General features: G+C 39.1%; 1 protein-coding gene across 9 annotated transcripts in view; it reads left to right on the top strand.

The window, feature by feature from the left end:
- LOC122200466 (phosphatidylinositol 3,4,5-trisphosphate 3-phosphatase TPTE2-like) overlaps nt 1-26,836 on the top strand; it is a 165,449-nt gene that overhangs the window by 110,259 nt on the left and 28,354 nt on the right. For all 9 annotated transcript variants that reach the window (XR_006193979.1, XM_042906550.1, XM_042906476.1 and 6 more), the window contains 2 exons: nt 24,726-24,787; nt 26,747-26,827. Coding sequence is in view for 8 of the 9 variants with exons in the window: in XM_042906550.1 (XP_042762484.1) it covers nt 24,726-24,787; nt 26,747-26,827 (143 nt within the window). In the remaining variant the exon portion in view is untranslated. The remainder of the gene's footprint in view (nt 1-24,725; nt 24,788-26,746; nt 26,828-26,836) is intronic.

Below are 26,836 nucleotides of genomic sequence, written 5' to 3'. Positions count from 1 at the left end.
CTGTCTCTCTCTCTTTGATGAGTCTGGCTAAAGGTTTATCAATTTTGTTGATGTTTTTCAAATAAACATGTCCTAGTTTCATTGATCTGTTCTATTGTTTTTTAGTTCCTATTTTGTTTATTTCTGCTCTAATATTTATTATTTACTTCCTTCTACTGGTTTGGGGTTTTGCTTGCTCTTCTTTTTCTAGGTTCTTTAGGTGGAAGTTTAGGTTATTCATTTGAGATTTTTCTTGCTTCTTCAGGTAGACCTCTATTGCTATACACTTCCCTCTTAGGACAGCTTTTGCTGCAACCCAAAGATTTTGGACCATTGCGTTTTTATTTTCATTTGTCTCCATACATTTCTTGATTTCCTCTTTGATTTTTGGTTGACCCATTTATGGTTTAATAGCGTGTTATTTAACCTCCATGTATTTGTGCTCTTTACAGATTCCTTCTTGTGGTTGATTCTAGTTTCATAGTGTGTTGGTCAGAAAAGATGGATGCTACAACATCAGTCTTTCTGAATTTATTGAGATTGTTTTGTGGCCTAATATATCATCTATCCCGGAAAATGTTCCATGTGCACCTGAAAAGAATGTGTATTCCACTGTTTGAGGGTGGAACATTCTGAATATATGTTAGGTCCAATGTGTCCAAAGCCATCCATCCCTTCCTGATCTTCTGTTTGGATCATATGTCCATCAGTGTAAGTGGGATGGTAAAGTCCCCTACTATTATTATATTACTATAGATTACTTTCTTTGTTTGTTATTAACTGCTTTATGTATTTGGGTGCTTCCATGCTGGGTGCATAAATATTTACAATTATTATATCTTCTTGTTGGATTGTTCACTTTATGATGATATAGTGCCCTTATTTGTCTCTTGTTATAGTGTTTGTTTTTAAAATCTATTTTGTCCAATGTGAGTATTGCTACCCCGGCTTTCTTTTCACTTCCATTTGCCTCCATCCCTTCACTTTCAATTTGCATGTGTTTTTCGTTCTTTTTTATTTATTTAATTTTTTAGAAACGTTCTTTTCCATCAACCTTATTTCCACATATTTTTAGTTCTGACATAAATCTCTTATAAGCAGAATACAGCTGGGTCTTGCTTTTTATCCATTTTGTCACCCCATGTCTTTTTATTGGAGCATTTAGTCCATTTAAATTCAAAGTAATTATTGACAGGTATGTACTTACTGCCATTTTGTTACTTGTTTGTTGTTGTTGTTTTTGTAGTTCTTCTCTGTTCCTTTCTTCTCTTGCTCTCTTCTCACACAGTTAGTTTGCTTTCTTTAGTGACATACTTGGATTCCTTTCTCTTTATTTTTTGCATACCTGTTACTGGTTTTTTATTTGTGGCTACCATTAGGTTTATACATAACATTTTATGTATAGAGCCATCTATGTTAAGTTTATGGTCACTTAAGTTTGTCATTCTAACAGCACTAAATTTGTGCTCCTCTCCCCCTCCCATGTTTTAGGTACACTGTGCCATACTCTACATTCTTTTATGTTGTGAATCCTTTGAGTGATTTTTATAGACACACTTAATTTCATTGTTTTTGTGCTTCTGACTTTTCTTACTCCTGCTTATGGTCTTTCCTTTCCACTCAAAAAGTACCCTTCAGCATTTCTTGTAGGGATGGTTTGCTGGTTATAAACTCCTTTATCTTCTACTTGTCTGGGAAACTCTCTCTCCTTCTATTCTGAATGATAGCCTTGCTGGATAGAGTATTCTTGGCTGTGGGTTTTTCCTTTCCAGCACTTTGAATAGATCGAGCCACTCCCTTCTGGCCTGCAAAGTTTCTGCTGAAATATCAGCTGAATAAAAGCAGCAAGCTTTTATTTATTTTTTATTTTTTAAAGTTTATTTATTTTGAGAGAGAGAGAGAGAGAACAAGTTGGGGAGGAATAGAGAGAGAAGGAGAGGGAGAGACTCTCAAGCAGGCTCCATGCTGTCAGCAGAAAGCTCGATACGGGGCTCAAATCATGAACAGTGAGATCATGACCTGAGCTGAGATCAAGAGTCAGATGCTTAACTGACTGAGCTACCCAAGTGCCCCTCTTTTGCTTTCTTTTTTTTTTTTTTTTTGAATGTTTATTCATTTTTCAGAGACAGAAAGAGACAGAGCATGAGTGGGCGAGGGGCAGAGAGAGAGGGAGAACACAGAATCTGAGGCGGGCTCCAGGCTCTAAGCTGTCAGCCCAGAGCCCAATATGGGGCTTGAACTCACTGACCAGGAGATCATGATCTGAGCTGAAGTCGGATGCTTAACCAACTGAGCCACCTAGGCGCCCGACTTGCTGCTTTTAAAATTCTCTTTCTCGCTACTTTTTGCCACTTTAATTACTATGTGTCTTGGTGTGGACCTCCTTGGGTTGATTTTGTTGGGGACTCTCTGTGCCTTCTGGATCTGGATATCCTGTGTCCTTTCCAGGATTTGGGAAGTTTCAGCTATTACTTCTTCAAATACATTTTCTGCCCCCTTGTCTCTCTCTTCTCCTTCTAGGATCCCTACAATGTGAATATTATTATGCTTGATGGTATCATTGATTTCCCTTAATATATTCTCATTTTTTATTAGTCTTTTTTCTTTATCCTGTTCAGCTTGGTTGGTTTCCATTACTCTGTCCTCCAGGTCACTGATCCATTCTTCTGCTTCCTTCAGTGTGCTGCTTATTCCCTGTTAGTGTACTTTTAATGTCAGTTATTGAGTTCTTCATCTCTGACCGGTTCTTTTTTATGTTTTCTGTCTCCTTACTGAGGGTCTCACTGAGGTCCTCCACTCTTTTCTCAAATCTAGTGAGTATCTTTATGACCATTTAATTTTTCTATTATGCATATTCCCTCTGTTTCATCTAGCTCGCTTGCTGTGATTTTGTCCCATTTTTTTCATTTGCAACATATTATTTTGTCTCCTCTTTTTGTCTGTCTAGTCTGTTCCTGTGCTAGGAAAGTCAGTTATGTCCCCTACTTTTGAAAGTAGTGGCCCTATGAAGAAGAGATCCTGTAGTGCCCTGAGTGCAATGTCCCCCATTCACCAGAACCTGGTACCTCAGGGGTATCTCCTATGTGTGTCGCGTGTGCCCTACTGTCGTGTCTTGGCCAACTTGCCTTCAGTCCAGTTATCTACAATGGCTCTCTTTGCCTATTGTGGGCAGCGTTTCCTGTGGTCCAGTCTGGAGCCTTCTTGGGCTTGAGTTCAGTCAGACCAGGCATTTGCCAGAGATGCAGTAGCACCAAACTGTAGGGCACTTTCTCTGTATTGTCCCTGGAGAAGCTTTTATTGGTAGGTGGTACTAAAAGACCCGATATCTGCCCCCAGCCCACTGCTGGGGGCCACAGTCGAACTGTGTGTGTGTGGTTTTCTTTCCCTCTCCCTGGGCAGGAGTCCCTCTGGAGTGGTGCTGGCCCAGTCTGGGCTGCTTGTACACTGGCACCACTTTGGATGGACATCCAATAAGGGCGTGTTGGATGAGGTGGGCCCACGGAAGAAGCAGGTGGAGCGTGTGGTACCAGCAAGGCCCATGCTAGCTCTCTGCTGGAGGGGACCTGCAGCCCCCTGAAACCTCCTTCTGGTGGGTGTGCAGAAGAGCCTGGGGTGAGGTGCACCGTTAGCAAAAGCAGAGTGGAAAGTGTTCCTGCTACACTGATTCCCCAGATGTTGTATATCTAGGCTGGGGGGCTGGGGAGGGAAGCAGTACCTGTCAAGCTCTTTTGTTCTTGGAAAAGTCTACTGAAGATCCCTCCCCCTCCAGCATAGGCTCTGAGATGAGTAAACAAATCTCCCTCCCACACATCCGTTTTTCAAACTACTGTTTCTACTCTGTATCTCAGCTGAGCTGTTTGTTGTGCTGTCCCTTTAAGGAAGGGGACTCAGTTTCCTACAACCCTCAAGATTTCCCTGAGCCTATCCAGTTGGCTTTTTTTTTTTTTTTAATTTTTTAACGTTTATTTATTTTTGAGACAGAGAGAGACAGAGCATGAATGGGGGAGGGTCAGAGAGAGAGGGAGACACAGAATCGGAAGCAGGCTCCAGGCTCTGAGCTGTCAGCACAGAGCCCGACGCGGGGCTCGAACTCACGGACCGTGAGATCATGACCTGAGCCGAAGTCAGACGCTTAACCGACCAAGCCACCCAGGCGCCCCTCCAGTTGGCTTTTAAAGTTCTAGCTGTTAAGCCACACTGATTGTAAGAGCTAGGGAAGTTAGGCTCCTCTGGTTTTCAAAGCCAAATGTTAGGGAGATTCGTTTTCCCAGTGCAGGCCTCCCGTGCCTGGGGTGCCTGGTGGGGGATCTGCCCTTCTCCCCTCTCCACGCCACTGGTGTCCTTCCCTCCTACAGACAGTCCTGAGGGTTTTGGCTCCCAATCACTTCTCTGCCCTTCCTACCTTCTTCAATGTGGCCTCTTCTCTACATTTGGCTGTGGAGAGACTGTTCTGCCAGTCTTCAGGTCATTTTCTGGTTTACTTACACTGTTGTGGGTGTTATCTAGGTGTATCTATGGGACAAATTGAGCCTAGGATCTTTCTACTCGGCCATCTTTCTCGGAAGTGTTTGGTTGTTTTTCAATAATAATTTCTACTTCATGGTGGTCTTGAATATTTTTTTAGTAGACACACAATGTTACATTACGGCCTTGTATATCTTTGTTAAATTCATTCCTAGACATACTGCTCCTGCAAATGGAAGCTGGTTTTTCATGTTACATTTGGATCATTTCCACTTTTTACTATTATGGATGATGTTGCCATTATAAATGTATGTTCCTTGTTGCACATGTACCCCCATTTCTGTTGATTATGTAACTTGGACTGTAAGTTTTGTATTTAGGGTAACGAATCACAGACTTAAATAGACGATGTCCAAAAACAGTTGTACCAATTTCTACTCCACTGGCAGTGTATGAAGGTTCCATGTTCCATCTCTTTAGACAACAATTGGAATCTTAGTCTTATTATTTTTAGCCACTGACTGGGTGTGTAGTTGAATATCATTATGGGTTTAATTTGCATTTCTTTTATTACTAACCAAATTAAGAAAGTTTTCACAGGCTTATAGGCACTTGAATATCCTTTGTTATGAAGTAACTCTAATATCCTTGCCCTTTTTTTTCTCCTGACCCACTTTTCTCCTGAATTTCTGTTTTTTTCCAATTGACTTTAGGAGTTCTTTATGTATTCCGGATTTCAACCCTGTTATTTGTTTTATGTACTGCAAGAATCATTTTCCACTCTGTATTTTGACTTTTCTGTATCTTAGGAGTATACTTCGGTTAACAGACATTCTTTGTTCTAACATAGTCTATATCATTCTTTCTCTTTATAAGGTTAGTGGTTTTGTGTCCTGATGAAGAAATCTTTCCCTCAGTTTAAAAAGACATTCTCCTATGATATCTTATAGACAGTTTATTCTATTTGGAATTGATTTTTATGTGTGGTATAAGACAGGGGTCAAGTTTCATCCTTTCCCTATGGCTGTTTTGCACACTGATTGGAAAGACATTTCTTTACTGCTCTGAGGGTCATGGTTCAGTCTCTGTAGTTTCTGTTCTGTTCATTGATTTTCATCTATTCATGTGCCTGTCACACAACCACCCTACTTATCATAGTTTTCTACTAAGTCCTGATTTCCAGTCAAAGGAGTCCACCCATCTTGTCCTTTCTCACAACTGTTTGGGGTTTTTTAGGCCATCTGTATTTCCATATAAATTTTTAAATCAGCTAGTCAAGTTACATACACACCCCTGATGTTATTTTGTTTGAAATTATGTCGAATCTGTAGATAAAAAGGAATGGAAATCTTAACAATACCGAATCTTCCAACCCATGAATGGAATTTCTCCTCATTTAATTAGGACTTCTTCAATCTGTCTTCATAATGCTTTTTCATTTTCTGTACAAATACCTTGTATATTTGGGGGAGGGGACCTGGCGGGCTCAGCCGAAAGAGCAAGAACTCTCGATCTTAGGGTTGTGAGTTTGAGCCTCACGTTGGGTGCAGAGATTACTAAAAACTAAATTAACTTTTTTTTAAAAAAAGAAAGCTTGTATATTTTTGGTTAGATTTATTTCTAGATATCTTTGATACTATTATAAATGATATCCCTTAAAAATTTTTATTTTCTAAATGTATTTTGTTGCTCTGGAATGCAATTGATCTTATTAACCTTCAATTAACAACCTCGCCAAACTTTCTTTTTTTCTTTGAATATAATTTATTGTCAAGTTGGCTTACATACAACACCCAGTGCTCATCCTAACAGGTGCCTTCCTCAATGCGCATCACCCATTTTCCCCGCTCCCCCATCCCCCCATCAACTCTCAGTTCTCTGTTTTTAAGAGTCTCTTATGGTTTGCCTTCCTCTCTCTCGGTTTGTAACTATTTTTTTTCCCCTTCCCTTCTCCCATGGGCTTCTGTTTAGTTTCTCAAGATCCACATGTGAGTGAAAACATATGATGTCCTTCTCTGGCTGACTTATTTCTTTCAGCATAATACCCTCCAGTTCCACCCATGTTGCTGCAAGTGGAAGGATTTCATTCTTTCTCATTGCCAGGTAGTATCCCATCGTATATATGAACCACATCTTCTTTATCCATTCATCAGTTGGTGGACAATTAGGCTCTTTCCTTCACCAAACTTTCTTATTCTAATTTATCCAGAAATGCTTTTGGATTTTATGGTACATGATTAGATCGTGTGAAAATAATGAATTGTAATTTTTCCTCTTCAATTTTTTTTTTCTAGCACTGGCTAGAATCTTTGATCCTCTGTTGAATTACAAGTGGTGATGGCACTCATCCTTGTTCTGTTCCTGCTCTCAGCAGAAAAGTTGCCAGGTCTCTCACCAATGAATTTAGGGTATGCGTTGTGTGTGTGTGTGTGTGTGTGTGTGTGTGTGTGTGTGTGTTAGATACTCTTTATCAGATTAAGAAATTCCTTTAATTTGCTAAGTTTTTATCATGAGTAGATTTTTATCAGACAGTTTTTCTGAGTCCTGAAGATGATATAAGTTTTACCTTATTCTACTAATCTGATTGATCGCATTGGTTGACCATCTTTGTATTCCTAGAAGAGACACAATTTTGTTGTGCTCTATTATTTTGCATAAATTGGTGGATATTTAATTTTAATTAAAATTTAATCTTAAGAATTTTTGTATCCAGGCCATAAGTATGATTGGCTATGCTTTTCTTTTCTCATAATATTCTTTTCAAATTTTGGCTTCATAAACCAGAATTGGGTTGTGTTTCCTCTTTTTTTTTTAATTCCCTGGGTGAGTTTGTATAAATTGACATTTTTTTTTCTTTAATGTGGCATTCTCTAGTGAAGCCACGTTGGCCTCCGTGTGGGGGTTTGGCCTCATTTTCTTTGTGAGGAAGTTGTAAAATTGTGGTTTAATTTCTTTATTAGATACAGAATTATTTGTAATTGTATTTATTCTGCACATTTTGGTAGGGTGCATTTTTCCAAGCACATGTCTATTTTATCTAAATTTTCAAATGTCCTGGCATCAGTTGGTTCAAAATATCAGTGTATTCTAATGTCTACTATAGTGCTCCCTTTTTCATTCCTTATATTACTTTCTTGGTGCCTTCTCTTTTTTTCCTTTGATTAGTCTCATCAGCGATATATCGATTTTATTAGTCCTTTCAAAGTACCAAGTTTTTTTACTTTATTGATTCTTTTGTTTGTCTTCTACTTCATTAATTACAATTGTTTAGTGTTTCCTTTCTTCCATTTTCTTTGGTTTAATTTGTTCTTGTTTTTTAATTTCTTTAGAGGGATGATGAACTCACAGATTTTCGGCTTTTTGTTTTCTATTTAGTATTTCAGGCTATAAATTTCCCTCTAAGAATTTCTTTAGTTTCATCCCACAAACGTTTATATGTAGTATTTTTTATCAGTATTCAAAATATTTTCTAATTTCCATTGTACTTCTTTCTTTGACCCATGTATTACATAGAAGTACACTTTCTTATTTTTAAACACAGAAGTATTTGTAATTCTCTTTTAGCAACTGATTTCTGGTTGTATTGCATTGTGGTCAGAGAGCATATTACATATTTTTTTTAGTTCTTTGAAATTTGTTCATACTTGCCACAATTTGGTCAATTTTATCAAATGTTTTCTGTGCACTTGAAAGTGTATTATGCTTTGGTATGAACAGTTTTTTGTATCCAATAGGTCATTTGTTAATTGTTTTATTCAAATCTTCTGTTTATTCTTTATTCAAATCTTATTGACATTTTATTTTGGTTTGATTGAAATTTTACAATATAATACCTTTCTCCCCTGACCCCACCATTAGCTTGGAAGTCATATATTATTTTGATATTCCTTTTTGATATTCCTATAGTAATTATATTAAAGATTTCAACCTATATCCTCCATTTAGCTATTGATTTTTTTTATGTTGACCTTGTAGCAATCTACCTGAACTCATTAATTTTAGGAGTTAGCTTGTAGATTTACTTTTTTTTTTCTAATCTGCAAGTAATGAAAGTTTGTTTCTTCTATTTTTATCCCTATATGTTTTGTTTCTTTTTCTTAGTGCACTAAGCCCTGTACTATAATGTTAAGTAGGACCAGTGAATAATGGACATTTTATTTAGTTCTTGGCTTTAAAGGGAGCACTATCAACATTTCATCATTAATATGATGTACAGATTTCCTACTATCCGATAGTAGAGCATTTCCATGAACTTTTGTAAGCCAAAATGGTGTAAAACGAAGAAGCAATTGCCATTAATTTATATGGAAATTTTTTGCAGCATTCCAAGACCTGAAAAAATAACCTGTCTTAGACTTTTCTGGTACCTTAGGGCACATCTTGATAATGGAGGCACAAAATAAATCACGATAAAGCACAGATGCTCACAGACACAGTTCAAAGCTCTGGTGGCTTGATGCCAAGTGTAGTTCCCAGGGAAGGACCTGGGCGATGTCACTCTCACTGCTCAGAGTGTGTGCTGCCTCTGTAAATAGTCCCTGCAAAACAAAAGTGGAACAGTATTTTTGCTTTTTCCCTTTTTTTTTTTTTTAATAAAAGTGAAAATCCTTTTTGGATTTTTTTTGGGTAGCAAAATAGGTACTAATGTAGATTTTTCATAAAAGCTATGTGGCATCATGCAAACTTGTGTAAAATGGGGGTTCCCTATACCTGGGAAGGTATTTTGGTAGATTCCCTTCATCAAGCTAAAGAAGTTTCCTAGTTTTTCTTAGCTCTTAAAATTATGAATATATGCTGAATTTTAGTAAATGGTTTTCTCTATGTTCATTGAGATGATTGCAAGGTATGTCTCCCTTAATCTGTAAGTATGATAAATTACATTAATATAGGTGTCTGATATAAGAAGATTCTCGGGGTGTCTGGGTGGCTCAGTCAGTTGAGCGTCAGGTCATGATCTGTCTCAGATTCTGTGTCTCCCTCCCACGCTCTCTGCCCTTCTCCCACTCACGCTTGCTCTCTCTCTCTCAAAAATAAATAAACCCTACAAAATTTTTAAAAAGTGAGGATTCTTGCATTTCTGAGATAAATGGCACTTGGTATTGTTATATATTTTTTCTAGTGCTGGATTCACTTGACAAATACTTTAAGTTTTAACATCTATGTTCCTCAGTGACATTGGTATAAAATTATCTTCTATTGTATTTTTGTAGTATTGGCATTTGTTATACTGGTGTTAGTAAATAAGCTAAAATTTTTTCTCTTCTCTACTATGATCTAAAAGATTTTATAAAAGACAGGAATTATTTCTTCCTTATAGATTTGGTAGCAATCTCGTCTTGTCCTCTTGGAGGGAGGTAGTAAGAAAAACTATAAATATTTTCAACACAGTGTTATTGTTTTATTCAGATTTTCCCTTTTTGAGTCAGTTTAAAAAAATTTTTTTAATGTTTATTTATTTTTGAGACAGAGAGAGATAAAGCATGAATGGGGGAGGGTCAGAGAGAGAGGGAGACACAGAATCCGAAGCAGGCTCCAGGCTCTGAGCCATCAGCACAGAGCCCGACGCGGGGCTCAGACTCACAGACCATGAGATCATGACCTGAGCCAAAGTCAGACGCTTAACCAACTGAGCCACCCAGGCACCCCGTGAGTCAGTTTTTTAAACTGATACTGTCTTGAAAATGATTGACTTAAAGTTATTCTTACAATGTTTTTGAATTTCTACTGTACATCACTTTGCCCTTTTATTTCCAATATTTATGTCTCCTCTTCTAAAAATCAGTTTTATAAGAGATTTGTGTATTCATTTTTTGAAGAAAAAACTATTTTGTTTTCTGTTTCATTAAGTTATTCTTTAATGCTTATTTCATTTTTTGACTTTAGTAGATTTATTTTCTTTTATTACTCTCTTGAATTGAAAACTTAGCTAATTAAATTTTAGTTTTTTAGCTGTATGACTTATTTAAAGTTTATGGGTTTTTTTGTTAATACTGCTTTAGCTGACTTTCAGTTGTTTTATACTGACTACTTTTGTTGTTTTTTTTTTTAGTTTTTAAAATTCATGATTCTACTAATTCTCCTAAAAATCATTCTCCTGAAAATCATCTGATTTTTAAACACAGAGATTACCTAGAAGTGATTTTTAAACCTCTGGATTATTTAAAAATTACTTATTTTAAATTCCCTAGTGTTGGAGCACCTGGGTGGCTCAGTCAGTTGAATGTCTGACTCGTGATTTCAGCCTGGGTCATGATTCCAGGGTGGTGGGATCGAGCCCGATGTTGTATTGAAATTTTCAACCGGATTCTGAGGGAACCAGGAAAAGGAACTGACTGGCAACAAATAGAAATGTCTTGGCTGCATTGAGGGTCCAGCTTGAGTGTTAAACTGTTCCTTTATATTACCAGTGTGAAAAGTTGTATGATTTTTCTCCAGCGGTTCTCTGTACTCTGGTGTCTCTACATTTCTGGTGTAGGAACAGGGGAAGTAGGTGCCCGAACCGAGCCAGGGTTAGACTTTTACAGAGTGTGGGTACAGAACCCAGAAACAAGAAAGGTAGTGATTTTTCAGTGTTGACAAAAGCAACAGTGAAATCGTCTACCATGCATCGAGGTGGATGAGGGAGTGGTCATGGGACTGGATGTCATGATAAATTGGAAGACCAGATAGTCATTCATTTATGCATTTAGCACCAGATACTGTGAAGTGCAGGGTATGTGAAAGTGTATGAAGCACACACGTGCCCTGCTCCCATGGAGACCACAGTCTATTGTTTACAAAGAAAATATGTATTAAATGGCGATTTGTGTAATAGAAACAAATAAGAGGATAAGAAGAATATGAAGTGGGGAAGAGGTTGCTAATTTGACATATAAATAGATGATCAAGAAGTCTCACCAATAAAATGACATTTGAGCAGATGCCATACAAGGAATACCCTGAGAATACAAGAAAGTATGAAGTGTATCATGGGACTATCAAAGACATAAATGAAATCTACCAGAACTTAGAAAAGTCATATTTGGCCTGAGTAACCATGGCTTTTCTTCATCTATGTGTATACAACCAATCCTTTTAAGTATATCTGCCTTAGTATTTTTGCCTGAATTAACACCGAAGCTAATGGCTTACAGTTTGGGAAATGTACCACCTCCTGATTTTCAAAGTAGGAAATGAAGTCAGCTCTAAGTGACAGCACTTCTCATGTTCTTCACCGTGAAGAATATCCAGTAATGGTGAGCAATCTCTTGTGTAAATTTATTCATTCAGGAATTTTAAGTTTTCTAGAATGTAAGTGCATGGGAATTTAACCGAGAATTTTCACAGATTCCTTAGCTGTCTTTTACAGATGTGTTTCACCAATGTTTAGTCTTTTCAACTAGATTTTTTTTCCTGTTTGAAAGACTGAGGGAAAAAAAAAAGGTTGAAAAGTTCCAATTATCAAAACATAATGATTCTCTTGTTGGGATGAGCACTGGGTGTTATATGTGGGGGATCAATCACTGGATTCTACTCCTGAAAAGATTGCACTATATGCTAACTAACTGCCATGTAAATTAAAAATAAATAAGTAGGGGTGCCTGGGTGGCTCAATTGGTTAAGCGTCTGACTTGGGCTCAGGTCAGGATCTCGCGATTCATGAGTCTGAGCCTGAGTCGGGCTCTGTGCTGACAGACAGCTCAGAGCCTGGAGCCTGCTTCAGATTCTGTGTGTCTCACTCTCCCTCTGCCTCTCCCCCACTTGTATTCTCCCTCCCCCCCTCTCTCTCAAAAATAAATACTCAATAAATAAATTATATATATATATATAATTTATATAATATATATTTATATAATTTTATATATATATATTTTTATATAATAATTTATATAATTTATATAATATATATAATATATATATTATATGTATATTATATATATATATATATAATATACATATAATATATATATATAAAAGCACAGGCTTTGAAATAAAATATCTGGGTTCACATCTCAACTATGCCATTAAATAATTGTGTGGCATTGCATGAATTACTTAAAATCTCCCTGCCTTTGTTTTCTAATATTTCTAAAATGTGATGCTGAAATACAGACCTCCTAGTCCTATTGTGGAGATTAAATGAAATGTGGAAAGTACCAGACAGGAGGTGGCAACAGCTCAATAATATTGGCCATTATTATTATCCCTCAGACCTACACTTGTCAACTTTTAACAGCAGACTTATCTTTCTTTAGTCTTTTTCTAGTAAATATGCAATCAGCATGTTTTTATTTATAGAGGTGAATGTCTAAGCTTCTCTAGCTCTTTCAAAGTGGTTTAATGGATGCCACAAGGTACATCTTTCTTTGAGATTTGAGATATTAATTATATCAGGTGAGGCACCTATCAAACTGGCAAAACTGGCAAAAGATTTTGACTTGAATATCTTGAAGAAGACATTCTTTTAGTTACATTTTTTTTCTTTTATTGAAGTATAGTTGACACACAATGTTACATTAGCTTCAGGTACACAACATACTGATTTTGGCAAGTGTATACATTATGCTGTGTTTATCACAAGTGGAGCTAGCTACAATCTGTCAAAATACAATGCTATTACAATACTGTTGGCTATATTCCCTATGCTGTACCCTTTATCCTGTGACTTGTTCATTTCATAAGTGGCAACCTGTACCTCCTACAGGATACCTTTGCTATCCCTTTACCCCCTCTTTTCTGGGAACCATCATTTGGTTCTCTGTATTTATGAGTCTGTTTCTGCCTTACATTCATCCATTTATGTTTTGTTTTTTAGATTCCATGCATAAATGAAATTATGTGGAATTTGTCTTTCTCTGTATGACTTATTTCACTAAGCATGATATACTCTAAGTCCAACCATATTGTTGCAAATGGCCAGATCTTCCTTTTATGACCAGATAATATTCCATTGTATGTTTATACCACCTCTGAATCCATTTATTATGGATAGATACTTGAGCTGCTTCCATATCTTGGCTAATGTAAATAATGCTGCAGTATACATAGGGGTGCATCAATGTTTATAGCAGTGCTATCAACAATAACCAAATTATGGTAAGAGCCCAAATATCCATAGACTGATAAATGGATTAAGAAGATGTGGCGCGTATATATATATATATATATATATATATATATATATATATATATATATATATATAAAATAGAATATTCCTCAATGATCAAAAAGAATGAAATCTTGCTATTTGCAGTAACATGGTTGGAACTAGACTGTATTATGCTAAGTGAGATAAGTCAGGGAAAGACAAATCTCCTATGATTTCACTCATATGTGGAATTTGATCAACAAAACAGATAAACATAGGGGAAGGGAAGGAAAAATAAGATAAAAACAGAGAAGGAGGCAAACCATTAGAGACTCTCAAGTACAGAGAACAAACTGAGGGTTGCTGCGGGGGGTGGGGGGGGAATGGGTGGAGGGATGGGCTAAATGGATGATGGGCATTAAGGAGGGCACTTGTTGGAATTAGCCCTGGGTGTTACATGCAAGTGATGAATCACTGGGTTCTACTCCTGAAACCAATACTGCATGGTATGTTAACTTGAATTTAAATAAATAAATGAAAAATAAATAAATATAAGGGTGCAGATATATTTTCAAATTAGTGTTTTTGTGTTCTTTGAGGAAACACCCAGAAGTAGAATTATTGGGTCATATGGTAATTCTATTTTTAATTTTGTGAGGAATCTCCATCCTGTTTTTCACAGTGGCTGCACCAACTTACATTCTCACCAACAGTGCCTAAGGATTCCTTTTTTCCACATTCTTACCAACACGTTTTATTTTTTCTCTTTTTGATTCTAGCCACCCTGACAGGTATAAGGTGATATGTCACTGTGATTTTGATTTGCATTTCCCTGATGATGAATGATGTTGAACATCTTTTCATGTGTCTATTGGCCATCTGTAGGTCTTTTTGGAAAAATATCTATTCAGGTTCTCTACCCATTATTTAATCAGACTGTGGTGGTTGTTGTTGTTGAGTTGTATAGGTTCTTTATATATTTTGGGTATTAATCCCTTATCAGATATATCATTTGCAAATACCTTCTCCCATTCAGTAGGTTGGCTTTTCAATTTGTTGATGATTTCCTTCACTATGGAAATTCTTTTCATTTTGGTTTAACTCCAATAGTTGTGTTTGTTTTTTGGTTTTAGGGTTGTTTTTTTGACTTCTAAGATTTTATTTAAATTCAAGTTAGTTAACATATAATGTAGTATTGGTTTCAGGAGTAGTATTTAGTGATTGCTTTTGTTTCCCTTGCCTAGGAGACATATGTAGAAAAATGTTGCTAAGGCCAATGTCAGAGGGTTTACTGCCTACATTTTCTTCCAGGAGTTTTATGGTTTCAGGACTCACATTTCGGTCTTTAATCCATTTTGAGTTTAGTTTTGTGTATGGTGTAAGAAAGTGGTCCAGTTTCGTTCTTTTTCATGTAGCCGTGCAGTTTTCCCAACAGCATTTGTTGAAGAGACCAGACTCTCTTTTCCCCATTGTATATTTTTGCCTCATTTGTCATTAATTAACTGACCCTGTGAGCATGGGTTTATTTCTGGGTTCTTTTTTTCTGTTCTATTGGTTTATGCGTCTATTTTTGTGCCAGTACCACACTGTCTTAATTAGTACAGCTTTATAGTATATCCTGAAATCTGGGATTGTGATACCTCCAGCTTTGTTCTTTCTCAAGATTGCTGTAGCTATTCAAGGTCTTCTGTGGTTCCATACAAATTTTAGGATTATTTGTTCCAGTTCTGTGAAAAACGTTGTTGGTATTTTGGTAGGGATTGCATTAAATCTGTAGACTGCTTTGGGTACTACGGACATTTTAACAATATTAATTCTTCCAATCTATGAGTATAGAATATCTTTCCATTTGTTTGTGGTGTCTTCAATTTCTTTCATCAACATTTTATAGTTTTCAGAGTGCAGATCTTTCGCCTCCTTAAAGGTTAAGTCTATTCCCAGGGCTTTTTAAATGATTTTTGATGCAATTGTAAATAAAGTTGTTTTCTTAATTACTCTTTTTGCTACTTTGTTATTAGGGTATATAAGAACAACCAATTTCTGTGTATTAATTGTGTATCCTGCAACCTTAGGGAATTCATTTATCGGTTCTAATAGTTTTTGATGGGATCTGTAGGATTTTCTGTATATAGTATCGTGTCATTTGCAAATAATGAGTTTTACTTCTTCCTTACCAATTTGGATGCCTTTTATTTCTATTCTGCCTGATTGCTGTACCTAGGGCTTCCAGTACTGTGTTGAATAAAAGTGGCAAAAGTGGACATCCTTGTCTTGTTCCTGATAGAGGAAAAACTCTCAGTTTTTTACCATTGAGTAGAAGGTTAACTGTGGGTTGTTCATATGTGGCCTTTATTATGTTTGTGCATGTTTCCTCTAAGCCCACTTTGTTGAGAGTTTTTATTATGAATGAATGTTAAATTTTGTCAAATGCTTTTTCTACATCTATTGAGATGATCTTGATTTTTATTCTTCGTTTTGTTGATGTGGTATATCATGTTGACTAATTTGCAGATATTGAACCATCTTTGCATCTCCAGAATAAATCCCACTTGATTGTGGTGAATGATCCTTTTAATGTGTTGTTGAATATAGTTTACTAATATTTTGTTGAGGGTCTCTGCAACTACATTCATCAGGGATATTGGCCTGTAGTTTTGTTTTCTTTTCCTTTTCTTCTTCTTTTTTTTGTTTGGTTTTGGTATCAGGGTAATGCCAACCTTGTAGTATATATTTGGAAAGTTTCCTTCCTCTACTATTTTTTGGAATAGGTTGAGGAAAATAGATATTAATGCTTCTGTAAATGATTAGTGGAATTTACCTGTGAATCCATCTGGTTCTAGACTTTAGTTTGTTGGTAGTTTTTTTTTTTTATTACCAATTCAATTTAGTTACTTATAATTGGTCTGTTTAGATTTTCTTTTTCTTCCTCATTCAGTTTTAGAAGATTGTATGATTCTATGAATTTTTTTCATTTCTTCTAGATTATTTGTTGACATATAAATTTTTTGTAATACTCTTACAATCCTTTATATCTCTGTCGTGTCAGTTCTTAACTACTCTTTTGTTTCTGACTTTATTCATTTGGGTCCTATCTCTTTCTTTCTTGAAAAGTCTAGCTAAAGTTTTGTCAATTTTTTTTTTATCTTTTTAGGGAAACAGCTCTCCATTTCATTGATCTTTTCTATTTCTTTTTTAGTGTCTATTTTGTTTATTTTTGCTCAAATCTTTATTATGTCCTTCCTTCTACTAGCTTTGGGCTTGTTCTTTTTCTAACTCTTTTAGGCACAAGGTTGGGTTGTTTGTTTTAGATTTTCCTTATTGTTCTTTTTCTAACTCTTTTAGGCACAAGGTTGGGTTGTTTGCTTTAGACTTTCCTTATTTCTGGAGGTTTGTTTGTATTGCTATAGGACTTGTCTCTTAGAACTGCTTTTGCTACATCCCAAAGACTTGGGACTGTTGTGTTTTCATTGTTATTTGTTTCCATGCATTTTATTTCTCCTCTGATTTCTTCATTGACCCATTGGATGTTTAGTACCGTGTTATTTTGCCTCCATATGTTTGTGTTTTTCCACTTTATTTCTTGTGACTGGCTTCTAGTTTCATACTGATGTAGTCCAAAAGATGCATGATGTAATTTCAGTCTTCTTAAATTTAGTAAGGGTGTGTGTGTGCACGTGTGTGTGCATGTGAGTGTGTGTGTGTGTGTGTGTGTGTGTGTGTGTGGTCTAATATGGGATCTTTTCTGGAGAATTTTTCATGTGTATTTGAAAAGAATGTGTATTCCGTTGATCTTGGACGGAATGGTTTATATATCTGTTAAGTCCATTTGGTCTAACGATGTCATTCGAAGATACTGTTTTTGTATGCATTTTCTGCTTGGTTAATCACTCCATCAATGTAGGTGTTACAGTTTCCTATTAATGTATAATTATCAGTTTATCCCTTTATGTCTGTTAATATTTGTCTATTTAACTGCTCCAATGTTGGGTGCGTGGATATTTACAATCGTTATGTCCTCTTGTTGGATTGACCCATTTATCATTATGTAATGCCCTTTTTCTGTGTCTTATTACAGTGTTTATTTTAATGTCTGTTTTGTCTGGTATGAGTACTGCTACCCCAGCTTTTTGTTTGTTTCCATTTGCACCGAATATCTTTTTCCATCTTTTGACTGCCAGTCTGTATGTGACTTTAGGTCTGAACCGAGTCCCTTGTAGGAAGCATATAGATGCGTCTGGTTTTTCCATTCTGTCACCCTATGACTTATGATTGGAGCATTTAGGTCATTTATATTTACAGTAATTATTGATAGGCATGTACTTATTACTATTTTTAAATTTTTTAAATTGTTTTTATAGTATTTCTCTGTTCCTTTATTCTTCCCTTTTTCTCTTTCCTGTGATTATAACTTTTTAGTGTTATGCTTAACTTTCTCTTTTTAAAAAAAATTTTTTTAATGTTTACTTTTTTGAGAGAGAGAGAGAGAGACAGAGTACTTGTGGGAGGGAGGGGCAGAGAGAGAGGGAGACACAGAATCCGAAGCAAGCTTCAGGCCCCGAGCTGTCAGCACAGATCCTGACACAGGACTCGAAGCCATGAGCTATGAGATCATGACCTGAGCCCAGGTCGGACACTTAACTGACTGAGCCACCCACGTGCCCCTAGCTTTCTTTCTCTTTATTTTTTCTGTATCTATTATAGGTTTGGGGTTGTATTTACCACGAGGTTCACGTATAACATCCCAAGGGTATAACAGTCTGTATTGAACTGATGGTCACTTAAGCTCAAACACATTCTAAAATAACTTTTTTACTCCTCACTCCATGTTTTATGTATATGTTATCATATTTACAACTTTTTATTCATAATATTCTTAATTCTAATTATTGCCTTTTTCTCTTCCACTTAAGTCCCTTTAAAATTTCTTATAAGGCCAGTTTAGTGGTGATGAACTCCTTTAACTTTGGCTTACCTGAGAAACTCTCTATTTCTCATTCAGTTCTGAATGATAACCTTGCTGGGCAGAATATTCTTCACTGTAGGTTTTTTTTTCCCTCTCAAGCTCTTTGAAAATATCATGTCATTCCCTTCTGGGCTGCAAAATTTCTGCCAAAAAATCAGCTGATAGTCTTATGGGGTTTCCCTTGTACATAATTTTTTGCTTCTTACTTGCTACTTTTAAAATTATCTTTTTTAAGTTTATTTTTGAGAGAGAGAAAGAGAGAGAGAGCATGAGCAGGGGAGGGGCAGAGAGAAAGGGACAGAGGATCCAAAGTGGGCTCCATGCTGACAGCAGAGAGCCTGACTCAGGGTTCAAACTCACGAACCGCGAGATCATGACCTGAGCTGAAGTCAGGAGCTCAGCCAACTGAAGCCACCCAGGCGCCCCTAAAATTCTCTGTATCTTTAACATTCAACATTTTAATTATTATGTGCTGTGATGTGGACCTCCTTGGGTGCGTCTTGTTTGGAACTCTCTCTGCTTCCTGGACCTAGATGTCTGGTTCCTTCCTCAGATTAAGGAGGTTTTCAGCTATTATTTCTTCAAATAAGTTTTCTGCTCCTTTCTTTTCTCTTTCTGGGACCCCAAAATGTGAATGTTTGTTTTCTTGATGTCATCCGGGGGATCCCTTAACCTACTCATTTTTTAAAAATTTTCTTAATTGCGTTCAGCCTGTGTGTTTTCCATTACCACGTCTCCCAGGTCACTGATCTGTTCTTCTGCGTCTGCTAATCTGGTGATTCCCACTAGTGAATTTTTCATTTCAATTATTGTGTTTTCAACTCTAGTTTGGGCTTTTTTGTTTTCTTTCTCTTTGTTGAAGTTATCAAGGCGTTCTTTCGCTCTTCTCTCCAGTACAATAAGCATCTTTATGATTATGACTTTAAACTCTTTATCAGGCATATTGCTTATATCTGTCTCATTTAGTTCTTTTCCCAAGGCTTTGTCTTACCCTTTTGTTTACAGGATGCTCCTCTGTCTCCTCATTTCACTTGACTTTCTGCATTTGTTCCCACGAATTAGGCAACACAGCTACTTCTTCTAAATTTTGAAGGGATGGTCTTGTGTACGGTCGTTCCCTGCGTAGACTGTGTGTGCCTGGTGACTTTGGCTGACTGGACCTGTGAAGGGCCTGGGCTGTGAGTCCCAGAACACTCCATGCTCGACTGTCCTGGCAGCATGGCCAGAGCTATAATAGGCCTTGGCCAGGGCAGACCCTGGGCTCCCTGCACAGAGGGCATCCTGACAGAATGGCGAGGCTGAAGTGAGTGTAATCCAGGGAGTCTCTGGGCTCTCCACGCAGAGGGTCCTTGGCAGAATGGCTGGGGCCATTGGTGCAGCCATAGGTGCAACCGGAGGGATCCTGGGGCTGTCTGTGTAGAAGGTGCCCTTCACTCTAGGTCCTGGAGCTGAGGCACAAGCTGGGGGTCCCAGGACACTCCAGGTAGGGGACTGGAGTGGCTGAGTTAAGGTGGCATGCAGGCCAGCGGTACTCTTCCCAGGAGATGCCCTAACAGGACAGCTGTAGCTGAACTGAGTGTGCACGCCAGGGCAGTCCTGGGGCTCTCCATGCAGAGGGTGTCCTGGAAGGACAGTTGAAGCTGAAGTGGGTGCAAGTCAGTATCCAGGGGTGCCCCCATGGAGGGGTGCTCTGGCAGGGTGACTGGAGCTGAAGCAGGTACAAATTGGGAGATCCCCGAGTGCTCTGCATTAACAGAGCTTTAACAAGCTGCCTGAAGCTGAAATGGTGCAAGCCTGTGTTCTGCGGTGCTTTGCATCTGTATCACCTTGGCACAACAGCCAGAGTTGTAGTGAGCGCTAACCAGGGGTGTCCCGGTGCATATAACACTGGGGCTGCCTTGGTGGGACAGCTGGGGCTGGAGTGGATTAGTGGCCTGGGGCTCACTGAGGTGGCAGGACATCTAGGGCACCCGTACACTGCTACTATTCCCAGTATCAAGGTGGAGGGGAAGCAGAAACTGTGTCGCTTACCAGCTTCTCTGACCCTGAGAGAGTTCCAGCAGGTCTCCCATTGTTTGGGAGAAGTTGTGGGACTGGATCTTTTGTATACTAGTTTCTCTCTCTTTTTTTTTTTAATTTTTTTGAGAGAGAGAGAGAGTGAGTAGGGCAGAGGGAGAAAGAGTAGGGCAGAGGGAGAGAGAGAGTAGGGCAGAGGGAGAGAGAGAGAGAGAGAAAGTGAGTGAGTAGGGCGGAGGGAGAGAGAGAGAGTAGGGTGGAGGGAGAGAGGGAGAGAGAGAGTAGGGTGGAGGGAGGGAGGGAGAGAGAGAAAGTGAGTAGGGCAGAGGGAGAAAGAGAGAGTAGGGCAGAGGAAGAGAGAGAGAGTAGGGCAGAGGGAGAGAGAGAGAGAAAGTGAGTAGGGCAGAGGGAGAAAGAGTAGGGCAGAGGGAAGAGAGAGAGAGTAGGGCAGAGGGAAGAGAGGGAGTAGGGCGGAGGGAGAGAGAGAGAGTAGGGTGGAGGGAGAGAGGGAGGGAGAGAGAGAGAAAGTGAGTAGGGCAGAGGGAGAAAGAGAGTAGGGCGGAGGGAGAGAGAGAGAGAGTAGGGTGGAGGGAGAGAGAGAGAGAGTAGGGTGGAGGGAGAGAGGGAGAGAGAGAGAGAGAGAAAGTGAGTGAGTAGGGCAGAGGGAGAAAGAGAGAGAGTAGGGCAGAGGAAGAGAGAGAGTAGGGCAGAGGGAGGGAGGGAGAGACAGACAGACAGAATCTCAAGTAGGCTCCATGCTCAGCATAGAGCCTAATGCAGGGCTGGATCCTATGACGCTGGGATGCATGATCTGAGCTGAAAACGAGAGTCAGACTCAACTGCCACCCAGATGCCCTACTGGTTTCTCTTTTAGTCTTTTTCTCTGCCCTGGGGCAGATGAATCTGCTCGGTCCCTCAGTACCATCCCTCCCCACCACAGTTTGCAGTGTTGGGGGTGGGGAGTCCCTTCATTACCACGTCTCCCTCTCTCTTGCTGTTCTCTGTGTGGTCTCTCTATCTTGTGAGCAGCGGGAGCTGTTCCTTCAGCCCTTGGTTCTTCTGCAGGTGGAACTGTGCTTAAATAGGTGCAGATTTGTTGTGTCCAAATACGAGGTGAGTTCAGGATCTTCCTATGACGCCATCTTGGACTGGAACTCTCCTCTTTTAGCTACATGTTAGGTGCTTTAAGCAGCTCTAAGGGACACATGCGCGCACGCACACACACACACACACACACACACAGCTGGGGTCAGGAACATTGCCTCAGTCTCTGCTTACAAATTCCAGAATATAGAGTATAAATTGCACATTGTAGGGAGGGTAATGGATGCAGCTGAGAAAGAATAAAGTTTAAGGACTGTTGTAAAAGATCATATAAACTGGTATTAAGATGTCTTTGACAATGTGAAAGTTGCTTCAATGTGTAGAACCTCAGTTTCGCCCTCCTTATGCAGGGTATTTACCTCACAAAATTGTTGTAAAGATTATATGAGACCTGTAAAGTATTACCCAAGTGTTAGTCATAATTATGAAAGCCAGTACTGTATTGCATTTAGAGATGCAAGATGCTTCTGCTGACTTCAGGAGAACAAAGGCTCTCTCGCAGACTCCCTCTAACCAACTTGGTGAATAGTCTCCATTCCCTTTATAAACACACCTGTGGTGTTCCCTGGCATCTTGAAAACTTGCAACTAGTAAGCTTCAATTTAGCGTGCCTGCGTGTTTGTTCTTCCACCAGTGTCTGTCACTTCTACTTGTTATTATGCTTCTGCCAAAGAATTAAATATTACATAGATCTGTAAAATGGCAGAGTGAACAGAAAGCTATAATTTTATGAGCCCTTAGTTGGAAGTTTCAAGAAGGTTCAATGAAGTTGAGCGGCTACAATAAAAATTGCAGCTGAATGAAATGCAAGTAAGACTAGGGGCACCTGGGTGGCTCAGTCTGTTAAGCATCCGATCCTTGGTTTCAGCCCAGGCCATGGTCTCATGGTTGTGGGATCGAGCCCTGCATCAGGCTCTGTGCTGACAGTGTGGAGCCTGCTTGGGATTCTCCCTCTCCCTCTCCCTCTCTGCTCCTCCCCTGCCCCTCCCTCTCTCTCAAAATAAATAAGCTTGAAAAAGTGCAAGTGAGACTCATATAAAACATGGGGAGAAAAACCCCAGCAGTAAAATCTAAGAGGCTTCTCTACCCAGATTGCTTTAAAGAATCTGAAATTAGAAATTATAGATGATACAGTGGTTTCTACCACAGGCCTGGCCTTTCCAAGAAAGAATTCCAACTGGGGAGACACATATTTAAAAAGTTAAAACCTCTGTCCAGTATCAGAAGGTTAGTGAATAAGCATAAGTTTATGTTTGAAGTTAAAATTAAGTATTAAAGGTAGTACTTTTCATACAATCATTTTCATGATTCCCTGCTCTACCTGACTTGACTGGATGAGAGGGCATCTACTGTGTCTTTGGTTGTACACAACCACAAGGGCATGAAATCTGCAAAAATGTTTTTCAGATGGGAAGATACCAGTATAGACATCCAGAGATGTCCTCCAGAATCGAAATGTTAACAGTCTATACCACTGAGAGCTGGGGTGTTAATAGTCAGGATTTCCTTTAGCAAGAAGCCTTTATGTATCATAGCATTGGGTGGTACCAAGTCTTTTTTGGGGGGGAGCCTGGATGACTCAGTTGGCTGAGCGTCTGACTCTTGATTTCAGTTCAGGTAGTGATCCCAGGGTTGTGGGATCCCCATATGCAGCATGCAGCCTCCTTAAGATTCTCTCTCTCTCTCTCTCTCTCTCTCTCTCTCTCTTTCCCTCCTTCCCTCCCTTTCCCTCCCTTTGCTCCCTCCCCAACTTGCACTCTGTCTCTAAACTTTTAAAAAAAAGTTATAGTCTTTTTTTAAGAAGTACTTGGCTTAGAATGTTTTTCAAACTATGACTTGCAAAATAAGTTTGGGTCATTAAAAAAAAGGAATCGAATAGAAAATAGAATGTATCTCAAGTTAAAAAGGTAAGTTTGAAATTACATAAAGTAAGTTCAGCACGCACTGGCTAAGACAAAAACTACAAGTAACTGTGGAAATAAAAGAAGCAACATATTTTTTAAAACAAATTTTGTATAGCGGGACAAAAATATAAATTAGAATAAAACATAAGAAACTTTGAGGATGAAATGACTGAAGTCAAGGGTTTGCTTTAAAATGCTATAGAAGAGGGGCGCCTGGGTGACTCAGTCCACTAAGCATCTGACTTCCGCTCAGGTCATGATCTCGCAGTGAGTTCAAGCCCCACATCGGGCTCTGTGCTGACAGCTCAGAGTCTGGAGCCTGCTTCTGATTCTGTGTCTCCCTCTCTCTCTGCCCCTACCCCATTCATGCTCTGTCTCTCTCTGTCTCAAAAGTGAATGAACATTAAAAATAAAATGCTATAGAAAAAAGAAAGAAAAACGGGGAGAGGGAAGAAGGGAGGGAAGAGGAGAGAGAAAAGTACAGCAATATGATATACTCTGGGGAACAGATATATGGGGGTTCATTATACTATTCTCTTTACTTTCTTACGTGTTTGGTAACACACTTAAAAATAGGGGTGCCTGGGTGGCTCAGTTGGTTGAGCGTCTGACTTCAGTTCAGTTCATGATCTTGTGGTTCATGAGCTGTGCTGACAGCTCAGAGCCCAGAGTCTGCTTTGGATTCTGTGTCTCCCTCTCTCTCTGCCCCTCCCCCTTCCCTGCTCATGCTCGCTCGCTTGCTCTCTCTCTCTCTCAAAATAAATAAACATTAAAAAAAAAACAACTCAAAAATAGAAGGAAAAATGGATGTTGTAAATGCTTTGTCATGTTTTGGGTTCTGATCACGTTTTATCTTTTATAGGTACTTTCACTCAGGTTAGTTAGAAAAACAGAGTGTATAATTAGCTCTTAATTGGTAAGTAGCTCTTTAGCTTCCGAGTCCCAGAATAGACCCACTGCCTCTGCCTGCAGCTGTGATCCCCAGCCGTAGTGACTCAAAAACAGTACATGCGTGCACATGTGTGTCCCTGCGCACAGGTCAGAATTCCAGGGACAGCTCCAGACCCACGAAACAGCTTTGCCTATTCCTGAATTGAAACATTTTCAACAAGCACTTTCAGAGCGAAAGAAAATCAATCCAAACTGAGCTCTCTGAATATTCATGACAGCATTTTTATACCAAGTACTGCCACGAACAATGGCTCATGGACTTCTTTTCTTTTCCAGGAAGAACTGGAACGATGGCTTGTGCCTGCCTTATTGCCAGTGAAATATTTACAACTGCAGAGGTACGAAAGATGTGACCGCAGGCTCTGTCTTATGCTGATTGAGTTCGATAGTTCTGAAACCTCACTGGTAGGACGTTAAGATGATTCTTTGAGTTGTGGCGCTTAACAAAGTTGTAATTGGGGAAGCAGTTATTAGAAAGCCTGGTTTTGATACTTCCTTGTTTAACTCGCACTGGTTAGTAACTGACCCAGGTGCTTCTTAACTCTGGGCCAGGACTAGAGTGAGGTCAGTGAAACACTCACTTCAGGCACAAAATTTAAGGGAATGCCAAAATTTTCAGTAATTAAGATAAATAACCTAATGCATTATTTTTAATGATCAAAATTAATGCAAAAAAATCCATGATATATATAATAATACCCAACATTTTATTTTATTTAAATATTTTTTATTTTAGAGAGCGAGTGAGAGAGCAGGGGAGGGGGGCAGAGGGAAAGAATCTCAAGCAGGCTCCACGTGAGGCTCAATGCTGTGACCTTGAGATCATGACTTGAGCTGAAGCCAAGAGTCAGACACTCAACCTACTGAGCCACCCAGGCACGCCAATAATTCTAACATTTTAAATAAAGACGGCTCAGGCGCACCTGGGTGGCTCCTTTGGTTAAGTGTTCGGCTCTTGATTTTGGCTCAGGTCATGCATGATCTCACGGTTTGTGGGCTTGAGCCCCAAGTCAGGCTCTGTGCTGACAGCACGAACCCTGCTTGGGATTCTCTCTCCCCCCCTCTCCTCTCTCCGCCCCTTCCTGCTTGCACTTGCTCTCGCTGTCTCTCTGAAAATAAATAAATAAATTTTTAAAAACTAATAAAATATGTAAATAAAGACAGGGACAAATAGGGACAGAATTAAGATGAGGTAGGGTCAAGCAGTCCAAGTGCAAAAAAAAAAAAAACCTCTACAATCGTAATGCTTCCTTCACTTCACCTCATCCCAGCCCCGCTCTTATGCCCCCAGTTAGAGGACTTCCTCCTTCCTCACAAGAATAATATCAAGACTGGTTTGATAAGTTCTCTAAAGGACTTCAGACATCCTTAGAAGTAGTAGGTAGGAGTGCCTGGGTGGCTCAGTTGGTTAAGTGCCCGACTCTTGGTGTCAGCTCAGGTCATGATCTCACCGTTTGTGAGTTCAAGCCCCGTATCAGACTCCATGCTGACGGTGTGGAGCCTGCTTAGGATTCTCCCTCTCTCTCTCTTTGCTCCTCCCCTGCTCACACACACATTCTCTCTCTCAAAAAATAAATAAACTTAAGAAAAATAAAGAGGTTCTAGGTAGATAAAAGGTACATTTTGCCACGCAGAACAAAGTCTCTCCTGTGTGTTATTAACTTCTCATAATCACTCTCTGTGGGGTCTGTGCCCTCTGGAAATTTCTGCGAAGAGAGGGTGGGCTATTTCTATTTCTTAAAGTGGGGTTCTCAGTCTTAGTTCCACCATGATCCTGCTGAGAAGCTCCCACTGAACAGGGGCGCCCAGCAGTTCTGCTCCCCACTTGGCCCACAGTCTGAGAAGGGGCCTTCACATTGTCCATGTGGCCCGCCCTCTAGCGCCACCTTCTGCTTTGTTCCTAACTTGAGACACACAGGTTAGGAAAATGGGTATTGGACAGTGTTTTTCAAACTGGATCCAATCGATCCGTGAGCTGTAAACTCAACTGCATTGGGTCGTGACTGGCATTTTTAATCACAAAATGGAATCGATTAGGATGGAAAATAGCAACAGGTAACTATTGTCTTGTGAAACTTTGGTTTCAGTCGTGTGTGTGTGTGTGTGTGTGTGTGCGTGTGTGTGTGTGTGTAACAAGCCTGCATGTGGCTTTTTGTTGTTGTTAACTTTATTTGGGGCAGCCTCTGCTCAGAGGCTGCTGACTTAAGGAAATAATGTGCCCTCAGAACTTTTAAGGATGCCTTACAAGGAAAAGAACGTGCAGATGAACCTTGATTGTGTGGCCCCCTTTTCTGTAGGACAGCCTTTATTATTTTGGAGAACGGCGAACAGATAAAACCACCAGCACTAAATATCAGGGAGTTGAGACTCCTTCTCAGGTAAGTTGT

This window comes from Panthera leo, chromosome A1 (assembly GCF_018350215.1).
Source record: "Panthera leo isolate Ple1 chromosome A1, P.leo_Ple1_pat1.1, whole genome shotgun sequence".
Classification (NCBI taxonomy): domain Eukaryota; kingdom Metazoa; phylum Chordata; class Mammalia; order Carnivora; family Felidae; genus Panthera; species Panthera leo.
The sequence above is the reverse complement of the archived record's forward strand: the minus strand, read 5'-3'. Positions and strand labels throughout refer to the sequence as shown.